This window comes from Propithecus coquereli, unplaced genomic scaffold (assembly GCF_000956105.1).
Source record: "Propithecus coquereli isolate 6110/MARCELLA unplaced genomic scaffold, Pcoq_1.0 Scaffold482, whole genome shotgun sequence".
NCBI classification, from domain to species: domain Eukaryota; kingdom Metazoa; phylum Chordata; class Mammalia; order Primates; family Indriidae; genus Propithecus; species Propithecus coquereli.
In genome coordinates, this window is record NW_012150641.1 from 1,306,387 (window position 1) to 1,332,403 (window position 26,017).

The 26,017-nt window shown below is 49.7% G+C and overlaps 1 protein-coding gene across 1 annotated transcript; it reads right to left on the reverse strand.

The window, feature by feature from the left end:
- Window positions 1–8,471: 8,471 nt before the first annotated feature.
- On the reverse strand, window positions 8,472–25,538 carry PFAS (phosphoribosylformylglycinamidine synthase). The gene is made up of 28 exons (XM_012655731.1): window positions 25,463–25,538; window positions 22,318–22,498; window positions 22,097–22,232; window positions 21,536–21,641; window positions 20,958–21,147; window positions 20,732–20,837; window positions 20,234–20,374; window positions 20,009–20,133; window positions 19,696–19,824; window positions 19,051–19,182; window positions 18,762–18,890; window positions 14,757–14,830; window positions 14,504–14,660; window positions 14,124–14,185; window positions 13,815–13,976; window positions 13,411–13,536; window positions 13,143–13,274; window positions 12,631–12,861; window positions 12,275–12,455; window positions 12,104–12,187; window positions 11,718–11,873; window positions 11,394–11,513; window positions 10,945–11,090; window positions 10,611–10,818; window positions 10,363–10,454; window positions 10,162–10,276; window positions 9,231–9,554; window positions 8,472–9,140 (listed from the first exon to the last, which is right to left on the reverse strand). Exons 2-28 carry the CDS (start codon window positions 22,457–22,459, stop codon window positions 8,830–8,832), a joined length of 4,017 nt encoding a protein of 1,338 aa, XP_012511185.1. The 5' UTR covers window positions 22,460–22,498; window positions 25,463–25,538; the 3' UTR covers window positions 8,472–8,829.
- Between the last annotated feature and the right edge of the window lie 479 nt (window positions 25,539–26,017).

Genomic DNA, 26,017 nt, shown 5'->3' on the forward strand with positions numbered 1-26,017 from the left:
TCTAGCCCGGGCAACACGGTGAGACTCTGTCTCAAAAAAAAAAAAAATAAGAAAAATTAGCCAGGCGTGGTGGTGTACACCTATAGTCCCAGCTACTCTGGAGGCTGAGGCAGGAGGATGACATGAGCTCAGGAGTTCAAGGATACAGTGAGCTATGATCATGCCACTGAACTCCAGCCTGGATGACAGCAAAACCTTGCTCTGATAAAAAATAGAGATCTTTTTATGAATCCTAAGTGTGACGATTGGGTTTTCAAGCTCATTTCTAAGAAGTGCCTCTCTCAAACATTGTTACAACATGGAGACATTGCCAGTCTGATGTGAAAAAAAAAAATATATAGAAATTCTGGACACTGAAGTTCAGTGAATCTTCCTGGTTGGTGAACACATTGATGTGCCAGAAGGTGACACACCCTGACTCTCTGGAGAGAGAACATGGAAGCTCAGATTCTGGGACTTGTTCCAACCTTGCCTATTTATATACTTTATAATAAAACTATAATTGTAAGTATAGCACTTCCCTGAGTTCTGTGAGTTGTTCTAGTAAATTATTGAACCTGTGGGGATTGTGGGAACCCCTGAACAGATAGCCAGTCAAAGTTTGGCTGACCTGGGGACCTCCAAGATTTTTGGCTGGTGTCTGAAGTGAGAGCAGTCTTGTGGGAAACTGAGCCCTTAACCTGCGGGGTCTGGCACTAACTCCACGTAGGTGGTGCCGGAATTGTATCGCAGTGTATATGGAGGAATGAGGGTCTGCACTAAACTGCTACAGGTGGGAGAGGGGAGATGAAGCCAGGATAAGCACTAAGCAAGGGAAACAGTAATATGGGTTATCCACAAGGTGTAGAGGAAGAATGAAGAGCAGGTTCAAAGACGGAGGCCTGGCCAAGAAGAGCACAGACACCAAAGACATAAATAGGGACTTGGGGGGCAAAGAGGGGAGAGGACCTCTGTTCTTGCCCCTAAGTCACAAGACTGGGCACTGGACTCCCTGCTCCCTACTTCCCAACAGCGAAGTCCAGTTTCCCTGATTCTGCCATTCATCACTTTTCATTATAGGATTATCACTAGCCAGTGTGGCAGGGACAACTGCACCACGTGCCAGTGCTCTATGACATTTCTTCATACGTGCCAGGAGCCAGCTAACAGCACACATCCCCACCGCATTCCAGATGAGTTGCACATTCTCCCAACTAGGTTCTGGCAACCCTTAGTTTTCTTTTGTTTTTAGAGACAGTCTTGCTCTGTCACCCAGGGTGGAATACAGTGGTGTAATCAAAGCTCACTGCAGCCTCCAACTCCTGGGCTCAAGCCATCCTCCCACCTCAGCCTCCCAAGTAGCTGAGACTGCAGGAGCATGCCACCATGTTCAGCTAATTTTTTTTTTTTTTTTTTTTTTTTTACTTTTTGTAGAGACGGGGACTCATAATGTTGCCCAGGCTGGAGTGCAATGGTACAATCATAGCTCACTGTAATCTTGAACTCCTGGCCTCAAGCGATCCTCCCATCGTCCCGCTTCAGCCTCCCAAAGTGCTAAAATTACAGGCGTGACACACTATGTGCCTGGCCTGTCGCTCCATAAATTAATATAACTATATTAGAGACAGATATGGTCTCAGGAGTTTTGCAGGGCTCTGCCCTGAAAGAATATGCGAACATGTTAGTTTGCATATCAAAAGCTGCTCCACCTCAGGAGGGCATCTCAAAAGGTCAGTAGCAGCTGCTTTCCAAGGTGACTGCTGCGGTTTCAACCCGTGGTTCTCATCTGCTTTGAAGGACAAAGCAAGGTCTACATAGGATCACAGGATGAGACCTGATCAAAGAGTGTCCACCCAGAGACAGATACATGCGGCTAAAAACAAATAGCCCAAGGGACAGTTCCTGCTTGACTTCTGAAGACCTGTCTCTAATAGCAATAACTAGATAAAGAAATATGGAGCCACTATATCTCTGTTTAACCCTTCTGTTAAGTGATAGCTTTATCTTAGAACTTGGAAGCTTGTCCTTGAAAGACTTTGTAACCAGAGTTAGTTAGGGGATCTATAGAAGCCTTTTGAAAGACTTTTAACCTAAAACAAACTACGTGTTATTATGTAAATCTGTTACCCCTGGCAACCGATCTCTGTACCTGTAAATACCCATGTGAAACTTTATTCTGGGCCTTATGATTAACGGGGATATCCTAAGGACCCTTGAGTACCCCCGCACTTTGCCTTTTATCTTTGTAAATCTATAAAACTATACCTTCATCTCTGTGTATTCTTTTATTTCTATTATTTTCCATTTTCTATTATTTTCTTATCCTTTGCGACGACCCCTACCTAAGGGACCCGATTTTTTGCGGGGAATGTGGCTAACTCCCCACACTGGCCTAATTGAGCTCTTTTCTTCATCTGCTTTATTTAGCCAAGGCAGATGGGATGTCTGGGAGTGAGGAGGGGAAAGTGGGGAAAGTGCACTAAGTGGGGAAAGGATCCAGGAGAGACGAGCTGTAGAGGAGCAGGAGAGGCTGGCCCCCTTGTCCGTTCTGGTGCCTCAGATCTCTGGGCTGCTGGTTAGGTTGTTAGGTTAGTGGCGGTCATTCCTTCTCAGCCTCCTGTTTCTCTGTCAGCCCTCTAGATTTTGGGCCGCCAGGGCCGGCACACTCCCCCTAGATAACCTTATCCATCCACATACCATATGAATATTTGCCTCCCAAATATTCATCTCCATCCCAGATCTTTCTCTCTCTCTCTCTCTCTCTCTCTCTCTCTCTCTCTCTTTTTTTTTTTTTAAGTAAGGTTAGCAGAGACCAGATCTATTCTGACTGCCTCCTGGAAACCTCCACTTGCGCTTCAAACTCAACACAACCTAAACAAAGCACATCATCTTCCTTCCAAACATGTGTTCCTAGCATGGATAATGAAATTATCATCTACTCAGTGGTTCAAGCAAGAAGCCTGGGAATCATCATTGGCTTCTCTCTCCCTTCCTTCTCCTCCCACATCCAGTTCCTGGTGATCTTACCTCCTAAGGTCTCTTGAATCCTTCTATTTCTCTACACCTCACTGCCATTACCCTCGTCTAGGCCAGTGTTACTTCTGCCTCGAGATGTCATAGCTTTCTCCTTGGACTCCCACATCCCCTCCTGCCTGCCTCCTCTGCGGCCAGAGAGATCTCTCAAAAACACAGATCTGAGCTGGGCACTGTGGCTCATGCCTGCAATCCCAGCACTTTGGTAGGCCAAGGCAGGAAGATTGCTTGAGGCCAGGAGTTCAAGACTAGCCTGGGCAACAGAGCAAGACACTGTCTCTCCAAAAAAAAATTTTTAAAAATGAACTGGGCATGGTGGCGAGTGCCTGTAGTCTTAGCTACTTGAGAGCCTGAGGCAGGAGGATCACTTGAGCCCAGGAATTTAAGGCTACGGTGAGCTATGAATGCAGCACTGTGCTCCAGCCTGGGTGACAGAGTGACACCTGTTGTTACCAAAAGTTCAGTACTTGTCCCCACAGCTGAACGAAGAAAGAATGAGGACAAGTGGTTTGAGGGAAAGAGAGGTTTATTAATTTGTTGGCAAATGAGGATGGTAGACTCTCATCTTAAAGAACCATCGCCCTAACTATAAGCAGAAATGCAGAGATTTTAAAGGGAGTATTTAGCTTCAGGCTACTGCTGTTTAACATAGCATCTCTGGTGAAGACAGTCTGGTGACCTCTGTCTGGATAATTCAGTTGAGCCATCTCCTGTGGCACAAAGAACAAAGGACACTCTCCGTCCCTCTGATCACCGCTCTTAGGCAGGAATGCAGGTTTTAATTCCGAAAGGGAGTGGGGGGGAGTTAAAGAGACAACTTGTAATACACTTTGCCCTTTTTCAGGCCCTTACTTCTGTTACATAGTCTCAAAAAACAAAACAAAACAAACACACACAAAACACAAACAAACAAAATAAAATACAGCTCTGTTTATGTCTATCTCCTGTATAAACCCAACCCCTTTGAAGGGTTTCCCATTGCTCTTAGGATCAAGTCCAGATTCCTTAACACGGTCTATTAGGCCTTTGACTTTGCCTGTCCTGTTTCCTATTTGTACTTACTGTTCCAGGCTGGCTCGCTTGCCTTTGTTCACTTTCTTTCTTTTTTTTTTTTTTGAGACAGAGTCTGCCTCTGTTGCCCTGGCTAGAGTGCCGTGGCGTCAGCCTAGCTCACAGCAACCTCAAACTCCTGGGCTCAAGCGATCCTCCTGCCTCAGCCTCCCGAGTAGCTGGGACTACAGGCATGCGCCACCATGCCCGGCTAATCTTTTCTATATATATTTTCTCAGTTGTCCGGATAATTTCTTTCTATTTTTAGTAGAGATGGGGTCTTGCTCTTGCTCAGGCTGGTCTCGAACTCCTGACCTTGAGTGATCCACCCGTCTCGGCCTCCCAGAGAGCTAGGATTACAGGCGTGAGCCACCACGCCCGGCCTGTTCATTTTCTTTACATGTCTCTCACCTCTGACGCTTTGCAAAGATTGTTCTGTTTTCTTAGAGTGCCACCCTCTCTGTGTAACAAACTGCTGCTCACCCTTCAGGTCTCAATTTCCCCGGGAATCCTTCCCTGATCTGGGCTGCGTCTCCTTCTCTGAGCTCCCGTGGTACCCTGAGTCTCCCCTAAAAGGCACTTGATTGAAATCACTTGTTTCAAGTCTGTCTCCCTCATGTGTGCTCCTCAGGACAAAGCCCTTGACTATTACCGGAGTGACAGACTGGGTGGGGCCCTCTTTTCACAGTGCTTCATCCCATTCTGTAGCCTTAGGCTGCTCTGCACAAACTGCAGGGGAGGGTGGCCCAGTGCCACAGGCTGCCCACACAGAGGTTCTTGTACGGAGACAGGACACCAAGACCTGAGTCCCCCTGCAGCAGTTGTGGGGTCTCCGCCATCTTGCTCTTTGCTTCCCCCAAGCGCCCAAGGACAGATTGAAGATTTCTTTGGTTTCCACCACCACAGGGTCTTGAATGTAGTAGGTGCTGGGAACCATGGCTAGCCAGACCCCAGGATTCTCACAGCCCAACCTCTGTGGGAGACATCCCTCCAACAGGCTGACCACTGCCTGATGCCCACCTCTTTTCTTTCCAGTCTCTCCTTGTTGTCATGCATTGGTTGGGGCATGGTGTCCCTGATATGATTTGGAGGGAAGCCTGTTGGTGGGCTGGCTTGTAAGAGAGCAGAGGGTGCCCTTGCTGGGAGCCTCTCTGGAGAAGACAGCCCCCACCAGGTGGTCCTATCTGGGCCTCCTTGCCTACACTCCTCTCTTTGTGCCAGGCCCCTGCCTGCTGCCTCTCTGTCCTCCTCACTAGTAGTGCTCCTTCCAGCAACTAAAGGTGACAGTAATGCACACTCAGTTCAGTGCTGGGTCTCCTGTGAAATTGAAGGGCCCTGTTGGCTCCCAAGTAGGTGTTAAATTAAGAAAGAAAACCAATTTACTGGTTCTCCCCATCTCTCCACCAACATTGAGCCAATGTCCTTCATTTGGCTTGATAACAAAAACTTGTCTAAGCTGGGTATAGCGGTTCACACCTGTAATCCCAACACTTTGGGGGGCTGAGGCAGGATAGCTTGGAGCCAGGAGTTCAAGACCAGCCTGGGCAACATAGCAAGACCAATTGTCTATAACAAAAAGAACTTGTGACTTTGAATGACTGGAAAAATTAGGTAAAAGGGGAAATGCTTGAGAGGATGTGTAAGCCAAACCACCCGTGAACCCAATCCACTATTTCACTCTTCTATTAAGGGGAAAAATGTATATCAATCTTTACTAACTTTAAATTCACATTTATTTGTTCAACATATATTTATTGAGCACCTAGTAGGTGCTAGACACTTTGCTAGGTGTTAGGACATAGTGGAGAGCAAAACTGGGCTCCTGGTCTCATGGAGCTTATATCTACCGGGAAGACAGATCTTTGATCAAGAAACATAGTTCAATACAAGATTGCAAGTGGAGCTAGGAATAGTTGAATACCATAAGGTTTAGCTACAAGTAACGGAAAACACCAAAATTGGATTTAGGCAAGAAAGAAGTTTGCCTCCTACATTCAGGACACCCAGTGATAGCGTTTCCAGGGCTCATAAGGCTCTCCTGTGTCAAGAGAACCAGTCTCCTTTTATCTTGTAGCTGCATAGCACCAATTCACAAAGCTACCTCATGGTCCAACATGGCTGCTGAACTTCCAGCTGTCATGTCTACATTCCAGACAGCACAAAGCAAGAAGGGAGGAAAAGGAGCATGTACCCTTCAAGAACACTTGGAAATTACACATATTATTTCCTCTCCCATTGGCCAGAATTTAATCATAGCCGGAAAGGAAGCTGGGAGATGTTTATTTTCAGCAGCTGCAACCACAGCTAAAACACAGGAGGGTTCTATTTCTAGAAGGAAGAACTGGATATTGGAGACCAATTGGATTGGCAGCCTCTCACACCTTCCACCTGGAGTGTTGGGGAAGCCAGTACTGCACAAAGGGGGTAAAGGGGATATAGTAGGTTGGCCTGAGCCTAAAGTGGGCGATTTTCTTCAAATTGGGTGGAGACTAGTCTGAAGTGGTACAGGGAGGACCCCAACTCCAACTCCCCAGCCTGAGGGAGACATGGGGTTTGAGAATAAAAGCCCCCACCTGGAGGGCTGCAGAAATGGCTCTCAGCTAGTTTTCCATGAAGGGAAGGAGGGGCAGAGCTAGCCCGTAGGGTTTGCTAGAGGGTACTTGGGGGTGGGGGTCGGGGGGAGACAGGAGCTGGATCAGGGGCCAGCAAGGATGGGGTTGTATGGCCACTAAATGAAAACAGGGATGAGAAGCAGAGGCCTTGGTCTTGACAGTGACTGAGAAGGGTGGGTTTTGCTTGGCCAGGGTGATCCAAACCAGAAAGTGTTCCACCTTCCAAACCCATGAATGTATTAATACCTGTCAGGGCCAAGCAGTTTACCTCATGTCATCCTTCTACTTTTGCATCAAGTACTCAGTAAACTTGACATCTAAGCCTTCGTATCAGCCCCAAAATCGTTATGTTTGAGATCGTAAGTTTAAAAAATATACATATATCCTTTCCCAGGGTCAGGAAGGAATGTTCGAATGTAAAAAATGATCATTACTACTAGCTCCACACTGCCCAAAGGAGGCCACTTTGCAAAGCAATGAAAAAAAGATCTAAAATAGTTTTCTCCATACCCATAATTTGCCATTGTTTCATTATTACTGCACTAATTTCTTCTTAGGGTGGCTACTGCTCAGCCTCCCTGCCCCTTCTTCAGGCTCTGATGCCCTCCAGGATCTGAGATTCCAGTCTCCATTCTCAGGGAAACTTCTTTAATTAAGATGTTGAACTTTTAGGGGGCCAACTGACTTAATTTGTACAACAGAACAGTCATGAGGAAGTGAGCTCTATACACAGTTGTGTTAACAGAGGAAGCAATGGATGATGGGAGACACCGTCAGCAGAAAATCTTGATATGCTGCTTCTGGGAAGGGTGACTGCAGGATGGGAAGCAGATGTAGCATGGGTGAGCACGGCTGTCCCTTACAAGCTGTGCCCTAGGCAATCTAGTTACCTTAATTCTTCGTTATACTAAAAAGGGGCGGAGCTATCCAGTACCTGCTGAATTTTTATGAGAATTAATTCAGATATAAAATGCCTAGTACCTGCTTGGCTCTAGGCAAGTGCTACACACAGCCATTATTTTAAATTCCATTAAACCAGACTCCCTGGGACCAATGACAGTACTTGGCACAATAGCTAATCAATAAACATTAATGGAATGAATGAAAGAGGTAGTTTCCAATATATTAAGGGCTCAGATCCAGGGACGAGGGTGCCAACCACTTCTACCGAAAGGGAGCTGCCAAATTAGAAGCAAGTATCAGGAATATTGAGTTCAAAGGCTAGCATGAGGCCAGCCCTGGGACACAGCCAGAGACTCTGTCAGAGAAACTTCTGCAACAGTTTTTTACATTTAGCACAGTGCAACACTTTAAGAGAAATCCAGAAAGCTTCTGCTGTTTCTCAGATGTGAACAGTGAGGCTGTGAGGGGCTGACTTGTATGCTCTTGCACCTGTCCCCATCCCCTAAACCTCGTGATGAGAAAGGGAGCATAAAACATCGCTGAGAAGGCTGGGCACGGTGGCTCACGCCTGTAATCCTAGCACTCTGGGAGGCTGAGGCAGGTGGATTGTTTGAGCTCAAGAGTTCGAGACTAGCCTGAGCAAGAGTGAGACCCCCATCTCTACTAAAAATAGAAAGAAATTAGCTGGACAACTAAAAGTATATATGGGCATGGTGGTGCATGCCTGTAGTCCCAGCTACCTGGGAGGCTGAGGCAGGAGGATCCCTTGAGCCCAGAAGTTTGAGGTTGCTGTGAGCTAGGCTGACGCCACGGCACTATACTCAGGGCAGTAGAGTGAGACGACCTTGGCTTAAAAAAAAAAAAAAAAAAAAAAAAAAAAAACATCTCGAGAGCCCAGAGGAGGGAAATGGAAATGAGGCACAAAGGTGATCACTGGGAGGAGAACAGTGGGGCGATGGAACCCCTCCCCCACCGCATGCATCCTAACTTTCCCTCAAAGCATTTTTCTGAACCACAAGCTCTTTCCTGGGCCTGAGGAAGGGCACACATTAGAGCAGAGGAATTGAAAACAGATCCAGCAGCAGAAGACAAAATTAGCAGGGAGATTATCTAGTCATCAGCTAAGGTTTTCCTGGCATTTTGGTCCTTGTCTGTCCAAGATACTTTTGGCAATAATCTGGGGTGCTCCTAAAGGTGATGGGGGCAGAGGGGAGCACACACTTAGGGACAAACCAGGAGGCCCAAGTGAGCCTCAGCAGCCTGCTTCCAAGGTCCAGTTTCGGGCGTTGATGAAGAGCTGGAGCCAGGGGGAGGTGGTCAGAGTGTCAAATGGAGGGGGGCGCCATGCCCACTGCCAAGGCCTCACGGCCCGCTCAGGATGAGGCATGAGAGCCAAGTGGCGGCCATCCTGGGAGCAGACACCAGCCACGCCCCCTGGGGACCCGTTGGGATTCAGGGGGTACTGCTCTGTGGGGTTCCCATCATCATCTGCCCAGTGCAGCGGAGCCAGGCCCCTGGCCTCGATCTGGGCTTGGAGTTCCGGAGAAGAAAAAGCCATGTAACCTGGAAGGAAAGGAGAAAGGAAATGAAAGCCAAACTCCAAGCTCTCCACCCATCCCCCACTCTCTTCCCATTGCCCTGTCCGGGCCTGACCTTCCCCGTGCACGCTCCACACGGGCAGCACGGCGCCCTCCATGCCTCGCAGCATCAGGGCCGGTCCAGGCCCCACACGCACGCTGGCCCAGCGAGACTCAAAACGCCCAGACAGGTTGGGACGTAGCAGCAGGCCAGGCCGGGCTGGCCAGGAATCAGGGCCTGTGTCTCTGGCATCCTCACTGGGGTCACTTCCCACCCAGCCCAGCAGAGCCAGCAGTTGACAGCCGTTACACACGCCCAGGCTGAAGGTGTCTGGCCGTGTCTGGAAGCGCTTCAGCTCAGCTCTGGCCTGTGGATGAAAGGTCACAGCAGCTGCCCACCCTACAAGGGAACCGGGAAGTCAGGGTGAGATATGGAAGACCTCAGAAAAGGGGAAGGAGGGAACGAAGCAGCAAGGCTGCTCTTCCATCCCAGCAACCACTGCTACTCTCTCCAAGGACCCCCCTTCTGCAGAGCTCAGGGCAAGCGTGAGGGAAAAAATGAGTTTCTCTGCTTAAATCAGATGTTGCCAACTCCTGGGCCAGAGGTGGCCCATGATTAGCCAGCAAAACATTTTCAAATATTTTTATTTAGTTGCCTAATGTTTAAAGATAAGATTTCATAATAAAAATCTGGATTTTTGGCTTCTCTTGAAAAACAGAAAGATCTGGCCATGTTGACCCATCTTTCCAAAAGATAATCTGCTAGAGCTGAGTAGCAGCTGTCCCTTTAGTTAGGACATGTGCCCTCCGTGTTTGGCACGGCCCCACCCAGCCCCCCTGCCTCATTTGAGGTACCTACAGGCCTTCTGCTGGCCTCTGGCCCAGAATGAAAGTCTACCCTGTCTTTGCGGAGGTGAGAGGCCAATCCCCAGCCCAGGAAAGGGGTTGCTAAAGGTGCCTCTCAGGAATGCATGCGGGAAGGAGTGGGGAGAAGTCTGCACACAGACCTTTGGCAGAGCCTAGGACGTCTGCGTAGCTGAAGCCACCCACAAAGGCCACGCCACGGAATGTGTCCAGCCCGATTGCCCCAGAGCAGAGGTCCTGCATGGTCACATCCCACACCTGGCAGGATGGGGAAGGGAAGTGTCAGAGAACATGCAGCTGAGGCTGGATCACTGCCCCCAGCTCTGCCACTCTACCCTGCTCACCTCAAACCCAGCCAAGTGGAAGGCATCAGCCATCTCCCGGTCTCCATTACTGCCTTCCTCTCGCAAGATGGCGACTCGGGGGGTGGGGCCGCCTGGGGAGAGAAGGAGTGTCTCTAGCCCAGAGGGTTACTTGCCCACCCAGCTCCCCAGACACCTTTTCCAGGGCAGGCCCAGGCATCCAGGCTGTTGGCTCCACCGTCCAGGCCCAATGTGCCCGTTAGGCCAAGCCTCTGCACACGCTCTCTCACCAGGCTCCCGAGGCACAGAGGCTTTCGGAAAAGTTGGGGGCAGGCAGTAGTGGGGCCCCATCCGCTCCCGCAGGCCCCATTCCTCCTCTGTCACACAGCGAGGCTCTGCCTGCAACCGGTCCAGCTGGAAACTCGTCTCCTCCCAGAGGGCTCGCAGCTGCCCAACAGGCTCCTCCAGAACCACATCCCCGTTCACTGCCACCCGGATCTAGGGAGAGGGACAAATCCAGCGGGGGCTAGGAGAAAGGATGGCCCCTCCACAGCTGGCAGAGGTGGACCTAGGCCCCCCCACTCCAACTGCCCACGTGTGCCACTCTCTTCCTGGCTTCCTCACCATGGCGTGGGGCCCGGCACCGCCTGTGTGGCCCAGCTCCAGACACTGGAGGCCAGCACCCCGGTAACGCTGCAGCACTTGGGCCAGGTCTGGCTCCTCCACCTCCAGCACAAGGCCGGGCTCCTCGGCGAACAGCACGGGCAGCGCTGGAGAGCAGTAGGAGGGGAGTCAGGGGGCTGAGGCCCAGGGAGTGGAGGAGGCAGGGATAAGGGTGGGATCGAGGATGCTGCATCAGGGACATCTAGGGATGGGAGGTCTTAGGGGTGCAGTCAGGAACACAGTGGGTGTGCCATTGGTCCCATCCAGTTCAGCTGTCAGTGAAGACAGCACAGAAGAGACAGTTGGGGAAGACTCAGGGAAGAGGGCTTGGGGGCACTCCATTCTTTAACAAGTGATGGGGTCTGCAGGGTAGGTAGCCCAAGCCTGAGCCTAGACTCCGGGGTCCTCACCATCAACCCCAGGGGCAGGCACATCCACCACTATCCCACAATTTCCAGCAAAAGCCATCTCTAGCAGGCAGGTGACGAGTCCTCCATCGCTGATGTCGTGGCCTGAGCAGAGGAGGTGGTCTGAAGGAAGGAAAAGAACACTCAGCAACCTCAGGGCCCAAACCTGATGGCTCCACCTGCCTTTTGGAGAGTTGGTTGCACGTGTGAGAAAACTAGAGAGAAGGGCCTCGGAGACCCTCCTGCCCCATGCTCACATGCTTAGCTGGTGAACGCCTGCCACGTGCCTGGCTCCATGTGCACCATCTCCCCTGGGGCCTCACTCACCTTTCAGCAGCCCCTGGGTGATGCTGAAGGCACGCACCAAGTTCTCCGGCAGGTCCAGGTTGGGAGGCTGCTCCCCAAGCTGGGAGAAGCACTGGGCCAGGGCTGTGCCCCCCAGCCGGTGCTGCCCAGGGCTGAGAGGCACGTACAGCAGATGGCCTGGGGAGATGGGGAGCAGTGAGGGGAGATGGACAGCTCAGGAGGACCCCTCCCCGAAGTGCCCACAGCACTGCTGTTCCCAGCATGTGGTGAGATGCCCCAGACCACCAGTCCCAGAAAGCACCACAGGCCGGTGTTGACATGACGGGGCCCAGTACTCGCAAAGCAGACCCAAAGCAAGGACCACACTCAGAACACACAAGGCAGTGGGGACGGGGATGAATCTATACCTCTCCCTCCAGGATGTTTGAGGTCTGGCGTCACAGTGGCTGTGATGTCTGGGCAGACAGCATAGGCTGAGATGACCAGTGACCCTGCAGACCAAGGAGGATTCAGAAAGAGTGAGCTGCTAGCCCAGCCCTGCAGCTCCTCCTCCTCTCCCCAGGGCCCCCAGACCTCACCGGGAGCCCGCACGGTCTCAGTGCCAACCCGGGCAGCCATGCTAAGGGAGTCCTTGCCACCGTCCACTGCCACACCCAGGGCTGCCATCACTGCCACCATAGCCTCACAGGCATCGGCCAGAGCTGCGCCCTCCCCTGGCAGCTTGGCTGCCCACATCCAGTTCCCGCTGCACTTCACGTCCTGGGAGCGGCAGAGGCATGGCATTAGAGGGGAAGAGAGATGTGGAGAGTCCGGGGGTGCAGAGGGGCTGGAAGGTTATGAACATGAAATGAAGGCCAAGAACGTGAGTAAGTGGTGGATGTGGAAGTGTCCCAAAGGCCTGGGGCTCCAAGGCAGAAGCTGTGGGAGAACTCACCCGGAGGTCAGTGACCAGAGCAAACACCAGGTTGGTGAGAGCTTCGGCCACGGCCAGCCGGGCGGCGACCTTGGGGTCCAGCAGGCTCTTGACTGGCTGTTCTCCCAGGGCCGTGGCGGCCCCTACAAGCTCCTGGTGACTCAGTGCCACAACCGCTACATCTGCCAGAGGAGTGTGCAGGGGTCCGACACACTGCTGTTGGGCCACCAGGCCACCTACGGAGCGGTCCACCTGTGGAACCAGGTGGGGTTGACAAGACAGCAAGGGATAGGGAGACAGTATGCTCCAACACTTGCTCCCAAGGGACACAATATGGTGGGAGACCTGGCTTTCCCCCAACATGCAGACAAGAGGGTGGACAGCAGGGAGACCAGGCCATCAGGGTGGCTGCCTGGCCCCTGCCACTTCCTCCCAGGGCCTGTGGAACCCCCACAGTGGTCCCTGAGGGCAGAAGGCCAGGGATAGGTGAGTGGAGGGAGGGCGCGGGGACAGAGTGGGGCTGCAGGGAGGACCTTATTGGTGAGGTAGCGTTTGCTGGCCACAGCGGGCAGCTTCAGAACCCACTCCAGAGCCTGGCGCACGCTCAGCCCTGGGGGCAAGGCCAGGGGCTGCAGCACAGGGGCATCCCTCTGGAGAAAGAAGTCCTGCAACACAGACAGCAACAGGGAGTATGAGCACCTGGGGAGGGCTGGGCACACAGGTGACCATGGAGGGTAAAGGGTGGTCTGGAGAGGAGGCCACAGAAGGAGAAACCCAGCCTCCCATGCCCACCACACACACCTTCCGGGGCATCTTGCCCAGCACCCAGTCGAGCTCCAGGTCCACAGGGGTGGGAGGGGGTGTCGGGGGGGCATCCTCCTGGCCATTTCTCCCCACAGGACACTCTCGATCATCCACTAGCACTATCTGTAGACCACAGGGACACCACCATAGGGAATGATACTAGGAACACTAGCAGGGAATGCTCCTAGAAATCGGGACAGAAATGCTCTCTCCACCCTGTCTGGCTTCCCCTGTTGTGTCCCTACCCCTCCTGCCTCCTACATCCTATTTTCCACACCTTGTTTGCCACCGTCTCCTATCTTCCTCTCGTCTCTCTCCCTTGACGATTCTCCTTCTAGCTCGTACCCAGGGGACTTCAGTCTGCCCACAGTGTCCACCCCCAATTCCCTGGGGCAACTCACTCTCCTGTCTCCGGTGATGGTGCCCACAAAGCAAGCTGGGCAGCGTTCCCGGGCACTGACATGACTCAAGAAGTCCCGGTTGTGGGGCCGCAGCAGAAGTGCATTTGATTCCTGGTACTCGGCTCCCCAGATTTCCAGGGCATTCAGGGTTGGGTCCCCCAGCTGCACGGCCATGGTGGGGAGGACAGAGAAAGGTCAGTGGGCACTCCCAAGTCTCATGCTGTTGCTAAGAATAGGGAAGAGATGGGTGGAGGCCTGTTGGGGCCGGCAGGGGTGGGGAAAGACCCAGACATCGGGGATGAGATCCACCTGGAAGCGGCTGGTGTAAATGATGGCTCCAGCTGGGTCACTCAGCTCCTTCAGGACGTTGCCTGGTGAGAGGATTGCAGGGAGAGGTGGTGACTTGGCATGGTCAGCTCCAGGTAAACAAAAGGCAGTCCCCGGCCTCCAAAGGAACCCCTAATTCTGAGTGTTCCTGTGTGAGTTGCTGCTGCATTCTTACTGCCAGCCATCCCCAGGCAGCAAGTATCTACCTGCTCCAACCCTGAACCTGTCCAGAATACAGAGGGGGTGGAGAATGGGACCTAGAGCTGAGGGTAGTTGGTTTCAGATCCACAATGCCTCTCCCTAAACCAAGTGTGGCAGGAGACCAGGTAAGCCCAGTCCCTTGTCCGAACTCCTTCCCTCACCATTGCCACCAGCACCCTGGTCATGGAGGCTGCAGATGGGGTTTCCCTTGGGGGCCTCCACACAAGCCCGGATCACACGGTTCATCTTCTGTTCCATCTCCGGGTCTCCCCGCTGCACAGCTCCAAAGTCCAGGTCACTGGCATTGTCTCCCTGCACCTGGGGAAACAAATGACACAGCTCAGCTCTGGGCTCCCATACCCCACCTACGCACAGGGCCCAGCAATGTTAGAGTCTTTAGCTATTCCCACTCACTTGCACAGATGAAGCAGCTCCACCCCCAACTCCAATTCTGTAGACAGGACCCCCAACCTTTACAACCTCCATGCCTGCGAGGAAAGAGAGCAGAATCAGAACACTGGGGAAGCCACCCAAAGCAACCTCTAAAGCAAGGCACTGTGAGGATAAGGGCAGCTGAGATTAGGGGAGCAGGAGCCTTAATACTCCACCAGGTTGAGGGGATAGTAAACCGGTATAACCTCTGTGGAGGACAGTTTGGCAATATCAATCAAAATTACAAACACACACATTCTTTGATCAGGTTAATACACTTTGAGGAACTTATCTACAGATTCATTTACACAGCTATAAAATCACCTATGTACAAAATTAAGCACTCTATTAGCACAGACGAGAAATCGCAGCATTGTTTGTATTAGCAAAGACAGGAAATGAGTTGACAACAGAGAACTGATTAAATAAATTATGGCATGTCGACGCAATGGAACACTAACCTACCGAAAAAGAGAATAACATATGAATGTAATGAAGTAATGATTTCATAGGAAATGATCTCTATGATATATTGCTAAGTATAAAAAAGCAAGGTGCAAAAATATGTACACCCATTTACAATACCATCAAAAAACATAAAATACTTAGGAATAAATTTAATAGAAATGCAGACGTGTACACTAAAAGCTACAAAACATTTTAGAAGACCTAAACAAATGGAAATAGCTCCCATATTCATAGACTGAAAGACTTAATATTATTAAGATAGCAATACTTCCCAAATTGATCTGCAGATTCAGCATAATCCCTATCAAAATCTTAGCTGCCTTTTTTGTAGAAACTGACAGAACTTGATAATCCCTAAAATTCACATGGAAATGTGAGGGACCTAGAACAGAGAAAACGATTTTGTAAAAGAACACAATTGGAGGACTTATACTTTCTGCTTTTAAAACTTACTATAGAACTACAGCAACCACAACCATATGGTACTAGCATAAGGATAGACATATAGATCAGTGGAATAGAACTGTGAGTCCAGGAATGAGCCCACATGTTTATAGCCAACTAATTTTTAACAAGAGTACCAAGGTAATTCAATGGGGAAAGAACAGTCTTTTCAAAAAGTGGTGTTAGGACAACTGGATATCCACATATGAAAGAATGAAGTTGGAGCCCTACTTCACACTATACACAAAAATTAATTCAGAATGTATTAGAGACCTCAATGTAAGAACTAAAACAATAAAAGTATTAGAAGAAAACATATATCTTTGAACCTTGGCTTAGGCAATGCTTTCTTAGTTGTAACACCAAAACAATAAGCAACCAAAGAAAAAATACATAAATTGGACTTTCCCAAAATTAAAAATGTCTATGCTTCAGAAAACACTATGAAGAAAGTGAAAAACCCCACAGAATAGGAAAAAAATATTTGTAAATCATTTATCTGATAAGGGCTAGTATCCAGAATATATAAAGAACTCTTATAACCAAACAACAAAAGACAAATCATCCAATTAAAAGATGGGAAAAGGATCTGAATAGACGTTTCTCCTAGGAAGACACAGAAATGGCCAACAAGCATATGAAAAGATGCTCAACACCATTAGCTATTGGAGAAATGCAAGTGAAAACCACAATGATGACTACACTGAAAAGGCCAGATAATAACAAGTGTTGAGTCTGGCAATACCTTGAAAAGTTAAACAGAGTCACCACATGACCCAGCAATTCCATTCCTAGTTACATTCCTAAGAGAACACGTATTTTACACAAGAACCTATACACAAATGTCCATAGCAGCGTTGTTCATAAATAGCTACACAGCAGAAACAACCCAACTGATGAATGGATAAACAAAACTTGACATATCTATATAATGCGATTTTTTTTTTCCTGGTCAAGTGAAGCAGTGGGAGTGGAGAAGGAACAAAGGAATCTGTAACTGGTTGTGATCAATTAGTTGTGAACACCACTGCACTTGGACCAACCTATATAATGGGATATTATTCAGCCATAAGAAGTAATGAAGTACTGATACATGCTACAGTAAGAACGAACCTTGAAAGTATTATGCTAAGTGCAAGAAGGCAGACACAAGAAGGCCACATACTGTACGATTCCATTTATAATCATGTACTGCATGATGACGTTTTAGTCAATGATAGATCATATATGACAGTGATCCTATAAGATTATAATGGAGCTGAAAAATGCCTACACAGTCATCACGTGTTTGTGATGACACTGGTATAAAAAACCCACTGTGCTGTCAGTCATATAAAGGTACAGCATGTACAATTACTATATGTACACTACGTAATACTTGATAATAAACGACTATGTTACTGGTTTGTATATTTACTATATTGTATTTTTTATCATTATTTTAGAGTGCGCTCCTGCTTATGTGAAAAAAAACTTTTACTGTGAAACAGTATGTCGTGTTACATTGGCAGCAGCCTCACACACCTGGTGTTTACCACATCTCTTGATTGTATCATTTTCTCTTGTGGTGTTTTGTTCTTCATGACCCCTAAGCATACAAAATCTATGGATTATGTTGCAAGTGAGAGCCCATGTCTAGTGATTGTGCAGCAGGCTATACCATCCAGGTCTGTGTAAGTACACTATATGATATTTGCACATTGATGAAATCACCAAATGACGCATTTTTCAGAACATATCCCCATCATTAAGTGATGCATGACTGCATATGCAATGTCCAGAATAGGCAAATCTACAGAAACAAAAGTTAATTAGTGGTTGCCAGAGGCTGGGGGATGGGATAGGGATGATGAGAATGTTCTGGAGTTAGTAGTGACTGCTGCACTAACCCTGACTCAAGCGTAACAAAATTGATACATGTAACCAAAAACATCTATACCCCCATAATATTTTGAAACTAAAAAAAAAAAAAAGGAAGGCCGGGCGTGGTGGCTCACGCCTCTAATCCTAGCTCTTTGGGAGGCCGAGGTGGGCGGATTGTTTGAGCTCAGGAGCTCGAGACCAGCCTGAGCAAGAGTGAGACCCCGTCTCTACTAAAAAAGAAATTGGCTGGACAACTAAAAATATATAGAAAAAATTAGCCGGGCATGGTGGCATGTGCCTGTAGTCCCAGCTACTCGGGAGGCTGAGGCAGAAGGATTGCCTGAGCCCAGTAGTTTGAAGTTGCTGTGAGCTATGATGATGCCACGGCACTTTAGCCCAGGCAACAGAGTGAGACTCTGTCTCAAAAAAAAAAAAAAAGAAAGCAGTGACTGATGTACAACTTTGTGAATATACTAAAAACCACTGACTTGTACACTTTGAAAGAGTGAACCTTATGGTACATGAATCACATTTTAATAAAGTGGCTGTTAAAAAAAAGTGTGCACATTATGCCATTTGTTTATAAAAGAAGCAGATACACATATGGACTTATTTACATATCCAGGAAATACCTTTGATAGGATACAAAAGTAACAAAAGTAGCTTATTAACATTGGTTGTCTCTAGGGAGAGAAACTGGGTGGCCTGGGGCCAGAGGAAGGAGTTTTAACTGTGTAACTTTTTTGGTCTTTTGAATTTTGAATCATGTGACGGGATCACCTATTCAATAAACAGCACCTGTTCTTTATCTTGATTCTACCACAGCACCCAGCAGTGCCCAGCACATAAGGAGAGTGCAGTAAGTTTCCTGATTGAACTGAGCTAGCAGAGGAAAGCCCCAGGCACACAGCAGGTACTGAATAAACACTGGCTACCTTGACTTAGCAGGGAGTGACCCAGAACCACATGGGTAGGGCAGAGGATGGCCCCTGCCACACACAAGTAAACCATGGAAGGGGCAAAGGCAATGAAGACTGCAACTGCCCACTGGCATAAAGTCCCGTCTTGAAAACACATATTGGGGAGAAGAGACAGGAGAAGAGACATGAGTCGAGACATTAAAAACTAACCACTGAAGTGTCCTCTAAACCCCTCCCTGCAGCTGCCCTGTGCTGGGGAGAAAGCTGGCTGGATGTAGAAAAGGGCTCTCACCTGGCTCTGGGGGCTCCTTGCTCACGTGCTCAGCTTCCATGGACCCGATGCCTCCACTGAACATGATGGGCTTGATCCACTCACGCCGCTGGCCATTTGGGAGCTGGAGGCCCAAGGAGCGGGCAAAGCCTGCAGCACGGACATCAGAGGGAGGGGAACAGGGACCAGTCACCCAGTTTCATCCCCTCCAGTACTCAGTGCCCAATACTACAGCCCCTGGGTCGTAAACCCCACCCAGAAGCCCTTCTGGGACTAGGTGTCCATCATCCCTCCACACCCCCAGCCTCACCGGCCAGCACTGGTTCCCCAAACTTGTTGCCATAGTCAGAAGCCCCATTACTGGCTTCAATGGCAACCTCCAGGGGCCGGGCAAAGTTCTCAGGATACTGGAAGCTCAGATCCTCCCAGGGCAGATGGTAACCTGGAAGGAAGGAAGGAAGTTGAATGGACAGTAAAGACAGAAGACGCAGGAGCCAGCATCCTTCGGGAAGAGTCAAAGCCATCAAGGACCACCTGCAGGGTTGGAATGTTCCATTTTAAGAAGGTATAGAGCCTGCAGGAAAGCACTGGTTTTGCTGTCCATCTTCCATACCAGCCTCCTCTCTGACTCTCAGGATGAGAATTCTTAAGGTTTTTCAGGAAACTAGATTTGGGGGGATGGTGGTTATCTTAAGACCACCCCAATATCATGCTGAGTGGATGCTAGTTTCAAAAGAAAATCATGGATCTACAAAGCCAGTCTGGCTACCCCTGTCTCCCCTGGGCTGTACTCCTTATGACCATGGCCAGTGAAAACCCAGCTACCCTAGGGCCCTCTCTCCCAAGAAAAGGCACCCAGGATGACCATTTGACCTAACAGATAAAAGTGTTTGCTGCCTGCCAGGACAAGGAATCTGGAAGGGAAAGCAGGTGGATAAAGAGGAAGAAGATGGACCTGGGATATGCAGGTTTCCAAAGCAATAGCCGGCAGTGCCAGCCACCACGTGTGCCCCGCGGCCTGTGCACTGGACATCTCGGATCCGGCCCCCTGTGCCCGTGGTCGCACCACTGAAGGGGGCTACTCCTGCAAAGAGAGGAGGGGAGAGGTCTGAGTGCCTCAGAGACAAATCCCATGTCTGACCTGACTCTCTGGAAATAAGGACAACCAGCTTCCATGATTGTTTTTCCCAAGCTCAGCCCAGGGGCCTGAATCCTTTGCCCTCCCCTACTCTCTGATCTCACTTATCCCTCCCGGGGACCCAGCTCACCTGTGGGGAAGTTGTGGGTCTCTGCTGTGAAGACAACATGTCTCAGCCCCTGCTGTTGCTGGAAGCGGCTTGGCTGTGTGGGGTCCTCGGGCCGGAGGAATCGGACTTCTTTCCCCTGGATCGCACTGTGGACACATCCGTGCTGGGATGTGCACCAACCCGAACAGGGCCTGGGGCCTCCCCTCCCTCAGGCCAGATACCACCCCAGCCTAGGGCACAGCCTACCTGCTGTTATCACAGAACTTGAGGATGTTGTTGGGGTTTGAGGATGCCTGGGTACTTATGATGGACTCAAACAGCGAGTGTACCAGCTTCTGCCCATCCACGTGGAGTTGGCCCTTGAAGAACCAGTGTCGGCTGTGCTCGCTGCAAGGGGTGACATGGGGAGGAGAAAGCAGGGCAGAAACGGGGTCATTTCTTATGCCATGTCTTCTCACCAGCATTTAATAGCAGAGTTACAGCCAATTCATACTTAGACACTAGGTCAGAACATATTCCAAAATGTCACAGCCTTCAAGTATCCTGTCATTGTAGATTATCCAGAGCCAAAGTGAAAATAACACCACAATTTGAATGTAGACTCCTGGATAGACAGGGGAGCTCAGGCCCTCAGACTCAGGGAGGCCCCTAAGCCAAGGGAGAGCCATGCAGGTGAGCCCCTGCGGTATTCCCTTCCAACCTCTAAGGGCTCAGACATATCAGAATGACCCCTCTCCTCCCCACCTGTTGGACTGAGCCAAGTCGAAGACCTCCACAGTGCTGGGGTTCCGCTGCAGCTCCTGGAAGCGCTTGGTGTAGAAATCCAGGTCCCAGGAGTCTAGGGCCAGACCTAGGAGACAAACCCTGGAAAAGCTGACTGTGGAACTCAGGCAGCCATATTCCAGGTCTCAGCATCCCTGCAGGCCTATCCTGAGCCCTTCACTTCCTCCTCCCAGAGACCCCTGCCCACCTAGCTCCTGGTTGGCTTTCTCCAGCGCAAGCCGGCCCTCGGCCAGTATGTTGATGGGACCATTGAGGGGTGCCGGGATGCTGTCGGGGGAGAAACTCTGGATGGGATGGGGGAAGTGCTGCTCCGTCATCTGGTCATGTAGGGTAGTCAGAGCGATGGCCTCCACCTCGGCCGAAGGGGGATGGGCAAACTAGGGGTAGAGACACACACAGAGGGCAAGGGGTGAAGAGTTGAAGAGTGGAGATAAATGGCCCACCTTTGACCCTCCAAGTCATACAGGGTCCGTCCACTGCCACCCCATATGGTATGTTTGTTCAGATTACAAAAACATGTCCTTTCCAGACATGAGTCCACGCCAGGATGCACAGATTAGTAAAAGGAGCACAGGCAGGATTTCTGCCCCATTCACTCCTCAAAAACAGGTACCCTCAGGCAGTGAACAACCTGCACAACCATACAAGGCGGGCCTAAAGCCATGAGCTCCTCCTCCTGCTTCCCTCCAGAGTTTAGGATCTAATCTCTTATCTCTGGCCCATCTCCTTCTCCTGATTTCCCATCCCGATTGCCCACCGCCTCACCGAGAGCCGGTAGCGCCGGGTAGTCTCCACACGATCCACGGCCTCCAGCCCAGCAACACGGCATACAGACACAATGTTGGTGGATGATGGGGTGGAGAAGTTCAGCCTGAGCAGTGGGCCAGATGGTTAGTACCTGAGAGTCCCCAGCAGGCCTTGGCTGGGAAGGTAGATCCTGCCCATGGCTGTGCAGCCAACCTCCCACTGCTATTGCCTCATCGTTGGCCTCTAGCCTCAGACTGGGCACCAAGAAACCTGCTTCCAAACTAAACCAAACCATAACTGCCCTTCTAGCATGAAAACTGCTTTGATTTTAACTTCTCAGGATGCAACTTATTTTACTTCTAGAACGTGCCTGGGAGCTGGCTTGGGCTTCAGAGGCATCTTCCCAAATGGGGAAAGCATGTGCATGGCTTCCTATGCAGGGGACAGCAAAGGAAAATCAAATCTCCCAAGGATCACAAGAGAAAGTAAAGGAATGGAAGCAGAAGGGGTGGACAGTGTGTTTGAAAGGATCACGCGCCTTGGAATTTGGAACAAGTTGCTCTGGAATGAGACCCTTACCGGGGTCCGACCTCCAGCAGCAGGTCACTAGCGCCGAGAAGGAGCCAGGACTCCTGAGCAACATCACCCGGCATCAAAGGGCAGCCAAATAGCCACATCAGTTTCTTCATTTCGTCAGCACTTGGGAGGACCTCAGCTGCAGGGAGACGGGGCAAGCACAACTTGAGAAGCTGCCCCTGGCACCAGACACCTCCCCTAAAAATCCAATACCTGGGCCCAACCTGTCCAGTTCACATTGTAGCACAGCTCAGTCTCAACACCCTGCAGCTCTGGCAGTTTCCCTTGTAGTTTCCTTCGAGTGTGTCCAGAGGCTGCCCCCTCATGGCCAGAGGGACGGACATAGAAGTGAAGGATACGGGACATCTCTACAGCTGTCCTTTGCTGAATAGATGAGTTAGGTTCCTAAAAAATAACATTAACTATGGCCTGTTGAACGGATTTCAAGTTTCGAGGATAGTTCAGGCACCAGAGATGGAAAAGGGGAAAGTAACAGGGGAATTTCGAAAAACAAGGTAACCTGAAAAATGTAACCTTGGTGATTTTAACTAATCCTGCAAAATGTGGCCTTTAGTAATGTGGGGAGGCAAGTGTACAGACACATCCTTGACACATGTTCCTGAAGCATCTGCACTTTGCTGGGCTCCAGGCAAGGTCTTAGGAACACTGCTGTGAACAAGAGAGAAAACTTTTCTGCCCTCACGGAGTTTATATTTTATTGAGGGAGACAGGCAAGTACCAGACATTTCCAGTCCAGTGTGGTTAAGGTCAAGGGACTGTGCGTACTAGCCCAACACTTCAGGAGTTGGGAAAGACTCCTGGGAGAAATGGCGTCTGCCATGTACTGTGTTCCCCCTCCCCTCAGTTTATATGTTGAAACGCTAATCCTCAATGTGATGTTATTTGGAGGTGGGGCCTTTGGGAGGTAATTAGGTCATGAGGGTGGAGCCCTCACAAATGGGATTAGTGTCCTTATAAGAAGAGGCCAGAGAACTAGCTCTCTGTCTGCCATGTGAGGATACAACTAGAAGTCTGTAGTCTGCTACCTGGAAGAGAGCCCTCACCAGAACCTAACCATCCTGGCACCTTGATCTCCAACTTTCAGCCTCTTCTCCAACTAGAAGTAAATTTCTGTTGTTTATAAGCCACCCAGTCTATGGTACTTTGTTATAGCAGCCCACATGGACTAAGACAGCATCTAAGCTTAAATCTGGAGTATGAGTTGGACTAGACCTGACTGGTGAAATCACATGACAGTTCCTCCACTTCAGTGCTTTCAAAATATTATGTTCCTGATCAAGGCAAATGCAAAAGCTTTAGCTTGACACTCAAAGGCCCTCCACATCTATCCTAAACTACTTATCTGCCTGGCCTCCTCTCTGTTCCTTTACTCCTCTCCTAGAATGCCTATGCTTACCCCCATCATATCCAAAGCCTTCCCATTCTTCAAGAAGAGTACAGTCTCACCAACTCTGGAAAGCCCCCTTCACTGCCCCAGAACTGAGGGACACAGTCCTCCTCAGCAGAGTAGAGGGCTTCTGACTTGCACCATTCTTTCAGCCATGATCACACACACAGGGCTAACAGATGTACACTGCCTCTTCCCAAGGAAGCAAGAGATTGAGCCAATGAAATTGCCAGTATTCAACTATTTTGGCCCCAAATGGTAATTTCATATGGTTCAAGTTAATATTTGCCAATGGATTCCATAACCTTATCCAGTGCTGACTCTCCTTGAAACTCTAGACTAGTACTTTCAAATGCTTATGTGACATCTCTACACAGACATCTCATAAACACAGAGAATAGCCTGTCATGTCCAAAATAGGAATTTTGATTTATCATTTCTCCAGATGTGCTGTTTCCCTAGTCTCCCCTATCTCAGCAAACACTATCATCATTCAATTAGTTGCTCTAACCAAAAACACAAGAGGCAATCTTAATCTTTCCTTTACTCTCTAAACCTAACACACCAGCAAATCTATTTCCAGACATATCTCAAATCTCTCATCTTTTCATTTCTACTGCCTCACTCTATTCCAAGCCACCACCATCACTCACCTGGACTAATGCATTGGCCTCCTGACCAGTCCCCGATTCCACCCCTTCACAACCACAATGTATTTGCACATGCCAGCATAAAGGATCAGGACTTCGCAGTATACATGGTATAAATTCCAATTCAGCACCCTGGCTTACTGATTTGGCCACTCTCTAGTCTACTTCTCCAACCTATCTCACACCATTCTCTGTCTCACCCACAATGTACCAACCACACTAGCTTCTCTTCTATTCCTCTAACTTGCCAAGCTCAGTCCTGGAAGACATTTTTTTCACCTTGATATATACATGGCTAGCTCCTTCTTGTTATTTACATTTCAGGTGAAATTCTCTTGGCAAGGCCTTACTTGACTAGCCACTCTTAACCAGCCACCATCAGATGGCCCTATTTTATTTATCTTTAGGGAGACAGAGTCTTGCTCTGTTGTCCAGGCTGGAGTGCAGTGACACGATCATAGCTCACTGTACCCTAGAGCTCCTGGGATCAAGAAACCCTCCTGTGTGCACCACTATGCCTGGCTAAATTTTTTTTCCCCCATTTTTTTGTAGAGATGGGGGGGGTCTTACTATGTTGCCCTGGCTGGTCTCGAACTCCTGGCCTCAAGCAATTCTCTACCTTGAATTACAGGCATGAGCCACCGCACCAGGCCCTGATGGCCATTTAAATTTCCTATATACTTAGGAAAGATACTTATCATGATATTTTTATCTGATATATTTTTTTCCACTCTATACTCCCCACTGGAACAAAATCTCCATGTGGGCTTGGGCTGTAACTGATTCACTTCCGCTGAAGTACCAAGGCTTAGAACAATATCTGGGCTAAGAAACGAAAAAGTAAAACTTGTTGACTGAATGAACTCTTGTTTCCTACCACACTCCTCAGCCCTTCCTCTCGTTTCAGGACAGTATTCCTGAAATCATTTTGTTTATTTAGGCCACTTGATTTTTGTCTATCACTCCCTGTGAAATGTAAGCTCCAAGAGAGCAGGGACAGGGTTTGCCCACATGAGGGCTATATCCCCAACGACTAGCATGGTGCCTGACACAAAGGAGGCGGCCGACAGATATTCTGTTAGTTGCGTGCATGAATGAGACAGAAGAGCTGCGTTTACATGGGGGTCACCCATGCCGGAGTATGCGGAACGCACGCAAGATCAGAAGATGGATGCCTCCACTAAAGCAAGCGAGCGGACCCCCGCTGGATGCAGCTCGGCCTCGTGGGGATATTGGATCAGGCTTGGGGTGGGTGACGAAGGGCTGCACCTGGCAGGGGGATCCAAGCTCACGCACGGTAGCTCTACTCACGTGGAAGAGACTTTCGTGGCCCCAGACCTCCTCGAATCGTGGCGCGCTGGTTACGTCATCCGCATGCGCCGCGGGCAGAGACCCGGCCTGCGGGAACCCAGGCGACTCCGCCCTGCCCACTTCCTCTCTCCATGGGTGGGGCTGCCGTGCTGGCCTTACGGTTCTCGAGAGGGGCTTATGCTCCAGGTGATTTCTCCCACAAATATGTTTTGAATTAACGTTTGTGAAAATACATTCAGTTCCATGTCTCCGTGGGTACAGTTAATTATTACATCAGTGAGTTAAGGCCATAACACAAGTATGAATATTGTGCTCTGGCTGCATTAAGGAGGAAGCACATCTCTACTTGACACGATCAGGGGGATTGAAAGATGCCTAGGAGTTATCAAAAAGGTGGGCTGTATTTGAGCTCCTGAGCTCGCCCACCCCATCCCACGTGAAGGCCTGCAGAGTCTCAGGTGAAGGTCTCAGCCACAGGATGTTTCAGTGACAGGGTTTTGGGGACTGGTGCACAGAAGCTCTGAGCTGGGTCCCGAAGATGCACAGGGGGGAGGA